A 12,790-nucleotide genomic window follows, 5' to 3' on the forward strand; every position below is an offset into this window, starting at 1 on the left:
ACACGTACGTCCAAATGAATTCTGTCCTTCCAAGTAGCCACCTGGAGAAGCAAAAGCACTCACTCCAGTGCCGTCATTGTCTCCTTTGCAGGGAAGCCCCTTGACCGATTAATTCACCCACATGGAAAGAAAATCCTTACAGATATTCATCACCTAGTATTTACTACCCCTAAGCATTGCTCAACATCGGCACCTAGTTCACGACCACCTTTAGTGAGACGTGACATTTGGCTTTTCAACTCCATCGCCGCCCAGTGTGGAGATTGTTGCCCATAGTATTTCAAAGAGCACGCCTCAGGCTCCTCAGGGAAGAGTTTATGAAATGTCTGGAATGTTGGCAGCCTCCTTGGGGTAAGTGTCCAGCTTCCCAGGGCGATTGCTTTGCGTGGCCCACACTTGGAAATTCCTGAATTTGAGTACACTGGTGGAAAAGTTCAGGTACATTGTTTTAAGGCTCCAGTTTTATTTAGAAAATTATTAAAAACGAACTGCTCCATCTTTCCCTCTCACTTAACTCACTTAGCCCTCTTTGCGGCGATATGTTGGTAGAACAGCGGGGAGACTATTACTTGGTTGGCCTACATTTGTTGTTTTCTCTGGGGAGCAGCAGCATGGGTTTTGAAGATGTATTTAGCCCTTTACTGCTGAAATGGCTAAATATTAGTGGTGCTCCAGCCTGTACCCCATAAAATGAATTAGCTTTACATTATCATGCAGATCTCTTCCTGTGGTTGAAGTACTCATTAATTTTACTGCTAATGAGATGTGAGCAAATACCTTTAATTAATGAAAATCAGACAAAAGCAAGGGATGCTCTCTCTCTCTCTCTCTCTGTCCTCATAAAAAATAAGGAAGATGTTTATATATAGATTTCATTCTGACTTCTGTCTGTAGAAAAAAGGACCCCAAGTCCTAAGCTCCTGGGGACCAAGTGTTCTGATCCAGAGAAAGTCATTAAAAGAGTTCACGTTTAGGATATTAAAGGCATAGGCACTTGTGGCTGTTATAAAGATTATCTGAGATTGGGGGGAAAAATACTCATAACTAGGAGCCAGTCCTACATGTAATAGGGAATTTCATGGTTGAAGATCCAGCAGGATTGAGTACAATTAATAGTTCTGAAGCAGTCATTGAGTTCTGGGGGAGGCCCTGAACATAATTAGATTATTAAAAATGGCCTGTCTTAGGCCAACTATTACTAAATTGAAATCCAATTATGGCTTTATGATTTGGCTGGAAAATATTTAGCTGTTTTGCTTGAGCCCCCGTGAAAGATCATTTCCTCTTTGCATCAACATTTGCACATGTCACAATACATTTTCCAAACAAATCTGACCTCAATTATCTCAGAATCAATCTTATATTAGATAAAAATACATTTTAATGAGTGTTTTTATGTCTAATATCGTAATTGTGCCTCCTCGTACTTGAGGAATTAAAAAGATGGTGATAGAAGACTTTGCAGAATATCTTCTTTAATGAGGGGCTGGCTTGGCGTGTTGCAGAAACCACTGAATTGTGCCGTTCTTAACACAGAGAAGGCATGATGCTTGGGTACGTGCCTGCGTGTGCTGCAAGGCAGGCTGGGATCGGTTCTCGGTAATTGGCATCGGAACGGTAATAAAGCAGTTGTTTGCAAAGAGAAGGGCTCAGAAATTTCAGGCTCTCCTGCCGCGTGGATTTAAATGCTAAGTTAAATATTTATGAACCCGAGATTTTTATAATTGATCATGGTATGATTTATCCACGGTAATTATAATTAGCTTGAAAGAGAATTTAAAAAGCCAGTTTCCTGGTAGCCAAGGCCATTAAATAATGCTAAGCTGCCAAAACAAAAATTAGGTGGGAACCCAGCCACTAAGTTCTGAGCGCCCATCCCCATAGCCTGCGTTCAATGAGCCACCGCACCTCGCCAGGCATCTCACCTGGGGACCGACTCCTGTGTCACGTGCTATCATTGTTTTGTGCTTTTGTTGCAAACCATGTTGAACATAAACAAATAGAAAACTTCAGAGAGCCAGTGTATAACAGAAAGCAAAGGTGGAGGAGGTTGGAAAGGTTAATTAAAAATGTAATGATCCCATTTGCTGGGCACTATTAATCATTTTGCAGCAGCAAGCATGTAACTTGCACACCACTTATAGGCGGCATCTAATTTTTGAAGGTATGGGTGGGGTGGGGTGGACCACGGTGTGTGCATTTTGGGAAAGGACATACTAACGGGTTGAGCGTGGGCTGAACGAGTCGGGGTGAGCCCATGACTAGTGCTTCCCATTGGGCACTGACTGCAACAGATGGAAGAATTATTTCCAAATTCACAGGTATTTCAGATTAACTCAGTCACTGTGAACCCCAGAGAAAACTTGGGTATGGCTTGAGGCTTAGTGTAGTCATGGAAAAAACAGGGTGAAGAAGAAATGCATCATCCTCTGCTACAATGTGTCTGCAATGGTGTATGAATGACAAAACTGGGTCCCGAGAGCCAACCTGTGCATCTTAAATGTAATCTTCAACATCCCAACCGGAAAAGACCAAACTCTTGAAGGATTGATTACAAGGGTCGCAACCTGTGTGATCAGACTTGCCATCTGATCCGTGTGGCTATCAGAAGACTGGACTGGAAATATGAGCTTCTAGCAAAGCCTGCCCTGCCTCTGTGAGGATCTTGGAGCTTTTTGCTCATTTTTTATTTGCTGGGCTAACATGTTAGAGGGAGCCTATTAGAAGAAGAACAGTGGTTATGTTAACGTGGTAATTAATCAAGTGAGAAAGGAAGAGGAAACCAGTTGTGAATTCAATTCCCCCTGCCCGAAGGAGAAAGGCAGAAAGATACCCGGAAATTGGCAAGCATCAGTGAACAACCTTCTCTCGCTGCGTCTTGTGAACTTGCTGCTTCATGCAGACCACGCAGATTTTATTTCCCTTCATAATCTATAGAAATGGATGTCTAGTTGCTTGCATCTGTGTTGCATCCTGCATCGTTTGGACTGGTTAGCTGGCCCCAGCGATTGCCAATAACAATGCCGTTTTCTAAGTGTAAGTAATGAGCGGCTGCTGGCCACAGTGATAGCTTCTTTGATTTGGGACAATGTGAGGATTGTACTGGGGATGAAGGCAGTTCCTCGCTCCAGAGGAATTCTAAATGTGAAAGCTTCCCTCCCCGGTACATAATTCATCCTGACACCTCCACATCTCCCTTTGTCGGAAGGACCTTTCCCTTTTCTCTGCTTGTAGGTCAGGGTTGAAACCGGCCGGCCGTGTACTACCTTTTAGAACAGCAAACAGCTGAGAGGCTAGCACCTGCCTCCCAGTGCTGGGGTTTTTTACTTTCTGTCCCTGATACCCAGTTTTATCCGAACCACTTGATGTCCTAATCAGAAAAGGCAATTTTTATTATAACCATCAAATCAAAGAAGCTTGAGGCTTGAAGGGAGCTTAGAGAGGTCATCCCACAAATGGGGAAACTGAGGCAAAATGACTTGTACAAAGACACGCAGGTGATTTGGACACATTTAATCCCCCGGCTCCTATTTCGCTGTTTCTTCTTTAGCACCTGTCCCTTCCTTTTATTCCCTGGTCTGGGAGCTGGCCGTCTGGTTGCTAGAAAGTTTTACGTCCTGCACCCAAGGAAACAGGAAGCAAGTCACATCAGATGTGATTGCAGCCAGAGACGCTGAGAATGGCAGTAGGGAGAGCAGTGTGTAACCTGCGAGGTGACGACGGGTTTCGTCTCACTTTGAAAGGAAAAGCTGGTGAGATGGTGTTCTCCATCACGCACTGCTGGGCTGATGCTGGACAGGAGCCCGTTCGCCGGCACAACCCGCACCCCAGGAGAAAAGGATTTCTAGTAAACCATCTTCATTCTGAGACTACTTCCCATTCAGACAGCATCCCAGACATTTCTCCTGAGTTCAAGAATGAGTAACAGCAGATGGAGGGAGAGGTGAGAGGCGGAGGGGAGGGGAAGGAGGGGGAGAAGCAACGTTTTCATGTTGAGCTCTGAAATGAGCTCTGGAGAGGATGGCGCTCGGAGTTAGGGTAAAGCAGTTCAGAAGCCTTCCCACCCAGGCAAGGACGTGCCGGTGCCCAGACCGGAAACCACAGGCTTGTGCCTGCCCCTCCGTGCCTTGTGTACCCGGTGTCACTCGGGTGGCCTCAGCCGAGTCATTCTCATGCCGCCCTCTGCCCTCGGTCACTGAGGTCGCATTATTTGGACACTGGAGGATCATTTTCATAGATATTGGGGGAATCGGTCTTCTTACCAAGTGACAACTCAACTCGAATTTCCATGTCCTGTGATTTTGAACTTCATTGCAGCAGGAAATACAAGTATTACCTGAGAGAGAGCTGGAGGTGATTGAGGAGATGGAGGAGGAGAAGAAGAGAGTGGAGGAGATGAGGAGATTGAGGAGGAGGAGGAGAAGAAGAGGGTGGAGGAGATTGAGGAAGAGGAATAGCAGAGGGTGGTGGAGATTTAGGATATTGAGGAGGAGAAGAAGAGGGTGGAGGAGATTGAGGAAGAGGAATAGAAGAGGGTGGTGGAGATTTAGGAGATTGAGAAGGAGGAGAAGAGGGTGGAGGCGGAGTTGTTTTCCACATTCTGTGTGTATGAAACGTTTGGAAAAAAAGAATAGGATAGACCTGAACCTATTTTTTCCAATATTTTATTTGAACGTTTTCAAACAGAGAGAAAAGTGAGAAAAAATTGTACAGTTAACCCACCACCTGGATTTGCCACTACATTGGAAAAGAATTGCTTTGCAAGAATTCATCCGTCCATCCTTGTGTCCATGTATCAACCCACTAACTTTTTAAAATGCTGATATCAATATTTTTCCCCTAAATGCTTCAGTATACATATCATCAACCAGTTTTCATTATTTAGCTTTTCCCCCCTTTGTGGCAAAATTTACATCATATGTACAAACCTTCAGTGTACCATTCTAAGTTTTGATCCAAATTTCTATCAAGATAGAGAACATTATCATCACCCTAGAAAATTCCCTCCTGTCTGTTCCCATCCCGTCACCACCTCCATCCCTTAGACTAGAACCTACCGATCTGCTGATATTTTTACAGAATAAAGTAGTTTTGCCTATTCTAGAACATCACATATACAGTGTGTATTTTTTGTGTGTAAGGCTTTTTTAAATTTTCACTCACTGTAGTGTTTTTGAGATGTATCCATATTTATCAGTAATCATCTGTTTTTGTTTCTGAGTGGTATCATTTATTAGTTCTAGTAGTTGTTTTGTATCTTCTTTAGAATTTTCAAGTCATCTGCAAATAAAGATGCTTTCCTTTCCAATCTATATGCCTTTTATTTCTTTCCATTATTTTATTGCAATGGCTAGGACCTCCTTTAGTACAATGACTATAATCCTTTCTCCTGATGTTAGGGAGGATACATTCAATAATTCAGTATTACATATGATATTAGGTGTTTTTTCATAAATGACCTTTATCAGAATGAGAAGGTACTCTTCTGTTATTAGTTTGCTCAGCATTTTTTATTATGAAATGAGAGTTGAAATTTGTTAAATGACTTTTCTTTGCCTATTGTAATAATCATATGGTTCTCTCCCTGTCTGTTAATTCAGTGAGTTAAGTTGATTTTAAAATATTAAACCAACCTTGTGTTTTGGGATAAACCTTAGTTGGTCATGATGCAATATCCTTTTAACGTATTTGAAAATATTATATACTAAAATTTTTACTTCTTTAGTCGTAAGGAATATTAGTTGGTAATTTTTTTTCTGTGCTTGTCAGGTTCTGCTATTTGGGTAATACTGGCTTCCTACAGGTTTGTATGTGAAACATGGAGTTTATTCTTGTATTTTTATTCATAATTGCATTATTTTCCCTATGAACAACTGTAAACCTACTTTTGCCTCACCCTCTATATTAAGTCAGGAAGGGTCATAAGAATGTTCTGTGTGAATGAGAATCAGAGACAATCAGCTACATTGACTTGTGAGCTGCAAATCAATTAATAGTTTTTTGCCTTCCTGAATGTGCCAGGTTGCGCATTCTGGAATTTGTCCTAGGCTCCAAAATGGTGAGGAGAGGTGCTTTGGCAGCGTCGTGTATCAGGGAGAGCAGTCAGCTGACAGTGAGGCTGAGTCATGTCGATTGCTGAATGGCGTAAACTTTGAGCAACTGGTTTGGACAGAACACAGTTCACCCGATTCCCACTTTGTACAAAGCCCTTTCTTGAAATACTGCTTTTCTTTCTTCATACCATTAAGGAGAAAATAATGAATTAGTAGTAGTTTCTGTGGTTTTAACAATATCAAGAAGGAAGCTAGTGTTATTGTAACCGCAGGCGCCCACTTGGCCAATTTCAGTTTTTATTAAAATGTGATTGACATACATGAGTTGAAGGTGTAGAGCGTAACAACTTGACTTACCTATGTTGTGAAGTGATTACAAGTTAGGCAACGTCCATCAGCTCAGATAGACGGAGAAGGAGGAGGAGATATTTCTTTTCTTGTGATGACAACTTTTAGGCTTTACTTTCTCTACAACCTTTAAATATACCATTGAGAAGTGTTAACTATAGTCATAATATTGTAGATTACATTCCCATGATTTATTTACCTTACAAGTGGAAGTTTGTACCTTTGACCACCTTTATCCAATTCCCCTACCCATCCCCCTTCTCCAGCTTCTGGTAACCACAAATCTGATCTTTCCTTCCTATTAGTTTTACTTTTTTTTTCTAGATTTCTACATATAAGTGAGATCCTGCAGTATTTGTATTTTTCTGACTTATTTCACTTAGCATAATGCCCTTGAGGTCTGCTCATGTTGTTGCAAATGACAGGAGTTCCTCCTTTTTTTTTTTGACAGAGACAGAGAGTGTCAAAGAGAGGGATAGAGAGGTAGAGAGAGGGACAGACAGACAGGAAGAAAGAGAGATGAGAAGCATCAGTTCTTCATTGTGGCACCTTAGTTGTTCATTAATTGATTTCTCATATGTGCCTTGACTAGGGGACTACAGCAGACCAAGTGACCCCTTGCTCAAGCCAGTGACCTTGGGTCCAAGCTGGTGAGCCTTGCTCAAACCAGATGAGCCCGCGCTCAAGCTGGTGACCTCGGGGTTTTGAACCTGGGTCCTCCGCATCCCAGTCCGACGTTCTATCCACTGTGCCACCGCCTGGTCAGACAGGAGTTCCTTTTTTTTTACGGCTGAATAGTATTCCATTGTGAACACATATAAACATCTTCTTTATCCATTTGTTTGAAAGACTCTTAGGTTGTTCCCATATTTGGGCTATTGTAAATAATATCGGAGTGAACACAGGGAGTGCATATATCTTTTTGAGTTGGTGTTTTCATTTTCTTCAGATAAATATCGAATGGAATTGCTGGGTCATAAGTAATTCTATTTTTAATTTTTGAGGAACTTCCATACTGTTTTCCAAAGTGGCTGTGTGAATTTACACTCCTACCAACAGTGCGCAAGGGTTCCTTTTTCTCCGCATCCTTGCTGATACTTGTTTGTTGATTTATTAATGATAGGTGTGAGGTGGTATCTTATTGTGGTTTTTATTTGTATTTTTCTAATGATTAGTGTTGAACAGCTTTTCATGTACCTATTGGTCATTTGAATATCTTCTCTGGAAAAATGTCTATTTAGGTCCTTTACCCATTTTTTAATGGGGTTATTTGTTTTTATGCTACTGAGTTATATGAGTTCTTTATAGATTTTGGATATTAACCCCCTATCAGATACATAATTTGCAAATATGTTCTCCCAGCCCATAGTCTGCCTTTTCATTGTGTTGATACTTTCCTTTGCTGTGCAGAAGCTTTTTTTGTTTTGATATAATCCTACTCACCTATTCTTTTGTTTGTTACTTGTGTCACGTCCAAAAAACTATTGTCAAGACCCATGTAAGGACCTTTTTATCCAGGCCTGTTTTTTTTTTTTTAATTTGTGTATAATGAGGACTATATTCAGAGAGAAATAAATTTTCTGGACCTTATTTGTTGAGTTTTATTCTTTTTGTTATAATTTTATTTGAAATGTATAAACATGCAACTGTAAGTTCTTGTTCTTTGCTTTAATACGACTATAAAAATAGTGCATGCAAATTAAGTATGAACAAAACTTTGAAAGCGATGAAATGCAAGTCAGTTACATTAGTTTAATATAAGGGATGATATTGTTTTGCTGAGACGAAGTTGGTGCTTATACTCAGAAGGTAGTACCCTTTTTCAGCTTGACTTCTTTTGGGTTTGGCAGGCCATGTGATGACTTAATTCTTCTGCCATTTTTTCTTCATTTGAATTTTCATGAACTGTTTTTTCACATATCACTGGCTACATCATTTAAGTGTCACTTCTACCTCTGTGCCACTATTCTTTTCTTTTAAGCCAGATACTATAGTGTGTCATTTAATACCAATGCATGTATAAAGCCATGCAGCAAATTGTGTACCAATATCCAGCCTTACAGGCCTAATGTAGATAATTTCGAGTTCAGTCGTATTAATTTATTTTAGATTATCATCAAAAATGCATAACTTAGAAATAGTCTAGCAAGCTGTAGACCTTCTAGAATATTAATTACTGTTGACCACGAGCCCAACAGCACAACATTAGAAGCCTCAGAAAAGGGAAAGGCTAGAGGGGTCACGGAGGCCTGGTGGTGGGGCGCACGGTAAATATTTCACTCTTTGAGCCCTAAGGAGACTGAGTGTGAAAACAGGGGAGCCAGATACAAGCTGGTGTGGGGAGGTCGGGATGGAGAAAATGCACCAGGTGTGCTTGTCAAACCAGCAGCGATGTCTGCGCAGGTGCTGACTCCCTGCACTGCTCGCTTAGGAAGGGCCGCATGTCCGGTGTGTTGCCTTCCATGTTAATGGTTGGATCCAGAGGCCACAGGCGGCAACATGAGCCTGGAGCATAGGGAGGTACTGCTTGTGGTGCCAGGGGATAATTCTGTTTTCATATATTTGCAGTTTGGATTTTCTTAAAGCAAGGCACAAAGTCGGCACACCAAGGAGAGAAATGGTGGACGTGCTGTGTGTGTACTTTACTTACTCACTTACTTAAAATTTTTATTCACTGTAGTAAGTACGTTTAACATGAGATAAACCCTATTCACAGACTTGTAAGTGTACAATATGCTGCTGTTGAGTATCAGTGCGATGTTATAGAGCAGATCTCTGGAATCTAGTCATTCGTATTTTAAAACTGAGACTTGATATGCCTTGAATTATTGAACTCCTCATTTTGCTCTTCCCCCGCCCCGGCCTCTGTCACTTCTAGCCTATGCTTCCATGAGTTTGAGTGTTTTACACACCCCATATAAGTAGAATCATACCATGTGGCTGGCTGGCTTATTTCCCTTACCACAATGTCCTCAAGGCTCATTGACGTTGTCACATATGGCAGGATTCCGTTCTTTCTTTTAGGGCAGCGTAATATTTCACTTGCCCTTAAGATATATACTAAATGCAGCTCCCTGTCTTGGTCCCACCCCACCCACCTGGACTCTTTCTCTTCTGTTGCCAGTTCTCTTGTAATTTCCCAAATGCCTTCATGGTCCGCATTGACTGGGATCACAAAGAGAATGAAAGAAGGTTCCAGAATCCCAGGAAGGGCTGAGGCCTGAGCAGGAACTTGCTGGAGGGGTGGGGTGTAAATCCCACAGTGGTGTGTGCTGCTTTACTGCCTCTCTGCTCATTCCAGAAAGTCACTCTTACACCTTATTATCAGTGTCTCATGGACCACCTAATAATTTGGCTCTGGAAGGTTCTTCTATCACTTCCCTCCCTATGGAAACACCTATATCATGGCAAGTGAGCTTACTTTCCCTTGGCCAGTCATCTTTTATAATCTTTTAACTTCACTTCTTGGGCTTGGCTCCGCCCACCCGCTCAGCTATCCCCATGGACTCTGCATTCACCAGCCTCTCTCCACAGACCACAGGGCACGCAGCCTGGCGGTGGGCAGCCCTGGAGTCGCTGACAGCCGAGGACTTGGGTAGAAGGCGGCATATGTTTTGTGAGAGTCCAAAGGCCTGTGGTTTGTATGTTTATTGAAATTCTCTCCAAAGTACTAGCCAGATTTTTCTATTCTGCAAACTCAGTGCTCACGGATCCCACGTTTTGTAGGTGGTAAGTGAAGTAAGTGGTAATTTAGGTTTGTAAATTTTTATGTAATGTATTCTGGTTTTCTTCCGTGGCCTGTGAGGTAGAACATAAGTACAGCTTCGTTGTTGTTGCTTCTTCCTGTTTAGAGAGCCTGGCATAATATTTTGTCTTCTGGGCTCAAATACCCATGTAATTACTCTGTAATCATATAGTAATTAGCATGTACTATATGCATTTATTACATAATTATATTCCTGGAGGATTGCATGGCAATTATACTTACATTCAGCATATCATTTTATATACTGTATAATGAACAAGTATATAATTTGTTGCTTTTCTCTTTTATCCTAATTTCAATTTGCCAACCAGGAGTTGGAAACTTCTCCTCCTGTTGCCTTGTTTATACCTGGGCAGGCGGGTGCCTGAGCTCTGTTGGTCTCTCTCAGTACCTCCTAATTATACATCTAAGGGAGCGGGAGGAGCCTGTGTTCTGCCGTGGGCTCCCAGCATTTGCACGCTTAATATCCGCTCCTGGTCCCGAGCTCATTAAGGTATTATTAGCTTCGGAACACAGAGTTGATCAGAGCTCCAAGCACTGCCCAGGTGAATGTGAGCTCTCAGTTCAAACGGCGGAGGTGCAAGCGCCCTGGCGCCCAGCACGGTGCTCACGCCTGCCTCTCTGTCCTTCTGCAGTGGAGCACATCCCCAAAGGGAACAACTGCCTGGACGCCGCCAAGGCCTGCAACCTCGACGACACCTGCAAGAAGTACAGGTCCGCCTACATCACCCCGTGTACCACCAGCATGTCCAACGAAGTCTGCAACCGGCGCAAGTGCCACAAGGCCCTGAGGCAGTTCTTCGACAAGGTCCCGGCCAAGCACAGCTACGGGATGCTCTTCTGCTCCTGCCGCGACATCGCCTGCACCGAGCGGCGGCGGCAGACCATCGTGCCCGTGTGCTCCTACGAGGAGAGGGAGAAGCCCAACTGTTTGAATTTGCAGGACTCCTGCAAGACAAATTACATCTGCAGGTAAGTGCCAGGCGGCCGGGTGATTAATGAGGTGGCAGGGAGAACCTTTGTGGCAGCTTCCATGGCCAAGCTCCCGTTTTGTTTCCATCGGGGGGCGGTGGCAGCGGGAGGGGGAGGCAGGCGTTGGACGGGAGTGGCCTGAATCTGACTTCTGCCTCTGGCACATGGTTCTTCTAACACCGGTCAGGCTCTCGTGCTGGGGGAGCGTCCCATCTTGCACCCCAGGGGAGCTGTGATGGATGCTGGAAGGAGGTAAATACCACTGCGCTTAGTAAACAGGGAGAGGCACCTGCGGCCAGGTGAGCTCGAAGACCCATGTCCACTCCACAGCTCTGAGATGCTGCCAGGAGTTACAAGGGGTTAAGTAAGTCAAAGGAGGGGTAGGCTGGAGATATGTAGGGCTAGAGCTGTGTCCGAGCCCCGAAGAGAACTTCCACGATCCTGGAGCCTAATCTGGGCCATTCATTATCCATGTGGGCAGAAGGAGTGATCACCTTCCTGCCAGGCCGTGCGTCCAGGACCCAGCCCCTGCCAGGCACTCTGCGAAGCCTGGGCCCTGTTGTTGGAAACAGTCACTTCCTCTTCCCTCTTGGCCACTTATTATTTTCAGGTTGGAAGGAATCCATCACACATTCTCTGTGTGTTCTTTTTTTATTTTCCTGCAACATAGATTAGGTAGAGAGAAAGACAAGGTCTCTCCCCGCACGCTGCTCTCCTGTGCTCCCGACTGTCACTGTCAACAGTTTGATGTGTGTCCTTCCTGTGTTTAGCATTGAATTCAGTTGCTGATCGAAGCAAGTAGATTTTGATAAGAAGAGACTTAAGTCTTTGCAGCCTGAGGCAGTGCTGGTGCTCCATTCAAATGTGAAGGCTGGGTCCAGGGTTGGAGGTTCAGAGGCATCACAATGACAACACCTGGACTTTGTCCCCAGGGTAGAGCCAGGCGCCTTCAAACCCCGTCGCTGACAGCATGCTGTGCACCCAGTAAGTACTCGTGGTGCACAGGTAGATGAATGTGAATATGTGCTTGTTTTCCTACAGATGCCCTATTTTTAAAAAGCAGGGGAAAAAAAAGTCGGGTTAGCTGAGTTTCTGGTGAATTTAAGTGGAGTTTGTTTTGGTTGAATGGAATCCCTATCTTTCCTTATGCTGGCGCTAGGAATGACCAAAGAACTATCAAAGTAGAGCCCTCTCATGCTGAAGAGTTTCTGAGAGTAATGTCTCTCCACCTTTTTTTTTTTTTTAAGTTAGGAGCAGGTGACCTGCTATAGAAGGAAAAGCTCAGGTGGCCCAAGCAGGTCTTGGGAGGAGTCGGGTGTTCCTGCAGTGCCAACTCTCCAAGAACTCTTTCTCACTCATTCCCACACCCCCATTCCACTGACACCCTCTTAGCTGCAGGGTCGGATCGGGGATGTCTGTGCTAGAAGGGCCCGGAGGGACCTCCATACAGTTACTGCCTGGGAAGCCGGTCAGCCGGGGAGTCCAACGCGCCCTGCCGCAGGTGGATGCAGGGAGGGGCAGGACACAGGCGAGCATGTGCAGGGACATCGCTCGGGGTGCAGGATGTTTGGGCACAGAGATTCTGAAGACCCTTCCCCTAAAGACCCCTGAATCTGAAACCCAAGTTCCTGGGCCCCTTCAGTCTTTGAAA

At 43.9% G+C, this 12,790-nt stretch overlaps 1 protein-coding gene across 3 annotated transcripts in view; it reads left to right on the forward strand.

The window, feature by feature from the left end:
* The window catches only part of GFRA1 (GDNF family receptor alpha 1), a 188,814-nt gene that overhangs the window by 117,051 nt on the left and 58,973 nt on the right, over positions 1–12,790 (forward strand). For all 3 annotated transcript variants that reach the window (XM_066354948.1, XM_066354947.1, XM_066354951.1), the window contains one exon: positions 10,803–11,139. In XM_066354948.1, coding sequence (XP_066211045.1) covers positions 10,803–11,139 — 337 coding nt within the window. The remainder of the gene's footprint in view (positions 1–10,802; positions 11,140–12,790) is intronic.

This window comes from Saccopteryx leptura, chromosome 13 (assembly GCF_036850995.1).
Source record: "Saccopteryx leptura isolate mSacLep1 chromosome 13, mSacLep1_pri_phased_curated, whole genome shotgun sequence".
Lineage (NCBI taxonomy): Eukaryota > Metazoa > Chordata > Mammalia > Chiroptera > Emballonuridae > Saccopteryx > Saccopteryx leptura.